Source organism: Centropristis striata, chromosome 13 (genome assembly GCF_030273125.1).
Source record: "Centropristis striata isolate RG_2023a ecotype Rhode Island chromosome 13, C.striata_1.0, whole genome shotgun sequence".
Classification (NCBI taxonomy): Eukaryota; Metazoa; Chordata; class Actinopteri; order Perciformes; family Serranidae; genus Centropristis; species Centropristis striata.
This window is the reverse complement of record NC_081529.1, coordinates 6,928-10,000: the sequence shown is the minus strand read 5'-3', so window position 1 is coordinate 10,000 and position 3,073 is coordinate 6,928. Positions and strand designations below refer to the sequence as shown.

At 37.7% G+C, this 3,073-nt stretch overlaps 1 protein-coding gene across 1 annotated transcript in view; it reads left to right on the top strand.

The window, feature by feature from the left end:
* Positions 1 to 1,381, top strand: part of LOC131983881 (interleukin-6 receptor subunit beta) — a 59,743-nt gene extending 58,362 nt beyond the window's left edge. The window contains exon 16 of the mRNA XM_059348709.1: positions 160 to 1,381. Within this exon, the coding sequence (XP_059204692.1) occupies positions 160 to 864 (705 nt within the window). The 3' untranslated portion in view covers positions 865 to 1,381. The remainder of the gene's footprint in view (positions 1 to 159) is intronic.
* The last annotated feature ends 1,692 nt before the right edge of the window (positions 1,382 to 3,073 follow it).

Genomic DNA, 3,073 nt, shown 5'->3' with positions numbered 1-3,073 from the left:
TACTCACTTACTTACTTACTTATTTACTTACTTACTTATTGACTTACTTACTTACTTATTTACTTACTTGGTTATTTACTTATTTACATACTTACTTACTTACTTACTTAAATGTCCTAAAACTCAATGTTAATATTTGATTTTTGTGTTTTTTTAAAGAGTTTGAAGTGGACAACAGTGACAGAGAAGACAGAAATGAATTACTCTGAAGTTATTCTGCTGGGTGAAAGTGAACTCCAGAACTCAGACCCGTATCAGGACCTGAGCTATCAAAGCAATCTCCAGACCGAGTCCTCCTCTCACCGCTACTCTCCACTCCCTCTTTCAGGCTCTCAGACCCCTAAAATATACAGAAAGTACATTAAAAGCTCAGCCGGAGCTAAGACCACCTCCACCACGGACCTCTCCTCCTCCCCCACCATCTACTCCAACGTCTTCTTCTCTCAGACGCTCCGAGGTCCTCCCGTCCCCTTTCTGTCCCCGTCCTACCTCCAGACCAACAGCTCCGTCAGCATTAATGATGTCCGGCTGCAGCTAGGTGGAGCCAGCGAGACGTCTCTCCAGGGCCGGACCACCACCAGATCTTCTTCACATCTTCCTCAAACTGAACTGAAAACCTTCCGTCTTCTTCTGAGACGCCACCAGAGCCCCGTGTCCTACCACTCGTCCTGCCTCCCGCTGTCTCGCCCAGCTGACGTCTCGTCACCTCAACACCCTTTTTTCCATCAGAGCGTCTATAACTCCGTCCCGTCTCTGCAGCCGGACACCATCACGTACCTCAAGGACTCTTTTCCTACGTCCTTTTCACCTTCTCCTCCCCCTGTTTTTGTCGATTTCTCCTACTGTCCCGTGGAGCGTAACTGACTCTAATGTCCCTAATAATGACTTTCCTTATTTTCAACACAAAATAAAACGTTTTCACTTAATGCAATGCTAGGGTTGTCACGATACTGAAATGTTCAACTCGATACCGATACTCAGGAAAATATTCGATACTCGATACCATTTTCGATACCACAAGGATAAAAACAAAGACCCCAAAATTTAACAGAAATATTTTTATTAACAAGAAAAATGCAACATGTAAAAATGAACTGAACCACAGGTTAAATATTTATAATAAAAACAGTTGTGCAAAAAGAAACTGCAACTATGATAACAAGCTTCAGGTCTGAGGTAGTGCAAACAATAAATAAATGCAATAAACAATAACAATTAGAACAATATTTTGAGGTTGTATGCTGTGCACAATATTAGGCAAGCTTGATAAAAAAAATAACAATAACTCAACTTAAGTGTTCATTCCTTGGATAGGTATCGATACTTGTGAAAATGAGTATCGTATCCGGATACAAAGTTTTAGTATCTATACTTCTTTGAGTATCGATACTTTTGACAACCCAATTCGATGCAAAACATTTGGTTTCTAAATGTGTTTTCTAGTGCGTGAGTACGCTCGGAAAACTGTTTACACTTCGTCTCGTAAACCCCCCAAAACTTAATTCCCAAAAATGAAATAGCCTCCTGCCTGAGTGTCTTTAAGTTCCTTTAGAAGTTTTAAACCAGGTGGGCTCGCTATTTTGTTCCTTTCCTTAAAAATTATTTATTATTACGTATGGTTTTCGCCGTCGCTAACTGCGCACAATGTCAGAAGCTGATCATAAACAAAGCAGCATGGCTAATTATGCACAGCGTCTCTGCAGATCATAAACATAGTGATTAATTTATTTTTTTTAAACCCACATAATTATCTCCTACTGTCCCGTGGAGTGTAACTCTTACATCTCCCCTGCTGTTTAGGAAATAAATCTATCATTTATTTTATCACAGTTTCCATTAAAAGAAATCATTTAAAAAATGTTTTCTAGTGGATTGTACGGAAGCTTAATTCATTCCCTTACAAAAAGAATAGTTTTTCTGAATTATTACGTTAAATAGTGAAATATTCTAGTTTTTCTTTATTAGTTATTGTCTGTTATATTACACTGCAAAAAAGGTGTTTAGTCTAAAAACCAGATAAAAACAGTAAATCTGAGGGAAATGATCTTGCTGCATGGACAGATAATTTACCTTGACAAGATTTATTAAATTAAGATTATTAAATCTAGAAATAAGCATGTTGAACACTTAAAATAAGAAATTAACTCTTAAAACCAGATAAAGTAAAGCTGCCAGCAGTGATGAACTGGCCCGAGCAGAGTGACCTGATGATTATTTGGTTCTTAGCAAGATAAAAAAAACAACTTTAGATTTAGAAGTGTTAGATAATTCATCTTGATTTCAGACTCCCCTTTTTTGCAGTGTGTCAAAATATTACTACAAAACAGTCACTTTTTTTAATTTGACAAAATAAAACTGTAAAAAATTCAGCTGTGGATGAATACATTATATAGATTCTGTATTATTGTGAATATATTTTTCTATGTTTGATCCATTGTGAAGGTTTTATAATGTGCGTGTGTGTGTGTGTTTTAAAAAAAATATATTGTACTAATAATGGACAGCTGATACATTTAGTGTACGGCTGTTTGAGCCTTGACTTGAATACTGAGGAATGTAAATAGCACGAAACCCTTGTTGCAACATTGACTTCTGCACATCCTGTTAATTCAATGATGTTTGAGAATTATTTGTCTTTATTCAGTGCATTTTTATTCATCAATGTGCTGTTGAATTGTCCAGGTAAAACCATTTCAAGCTGCGCTTGAAAGCATTACTTCTGGGATTAAAAAAAGCAAAACATTGTATGGAAAGAGGACTTTAAGGTTGAAGTAATTAGCCGTGTTTCCTTAAGGGGGGAAAGTGGCCGCTGGGAAAGTCTCATAAACAAAGCAGCATGGCTATTTATGCACAGCATCTCCACTGAATTTACACATAGTGATTGTGAATTAACCAGCATCGCTAACTGTGCACAGAGTGTCTGGTGCTTGTTGTAAACAAACAGAGATCGCTAAGCTAACACCTCCTGCAGCAGCAGCACATACACACTGTACTGCTACAGAGCTAACTGTTAGCCTGTTAGCACATACACACTGTACTGCTACAGAGCTAACTGTTAGCCTGTTAGCACATA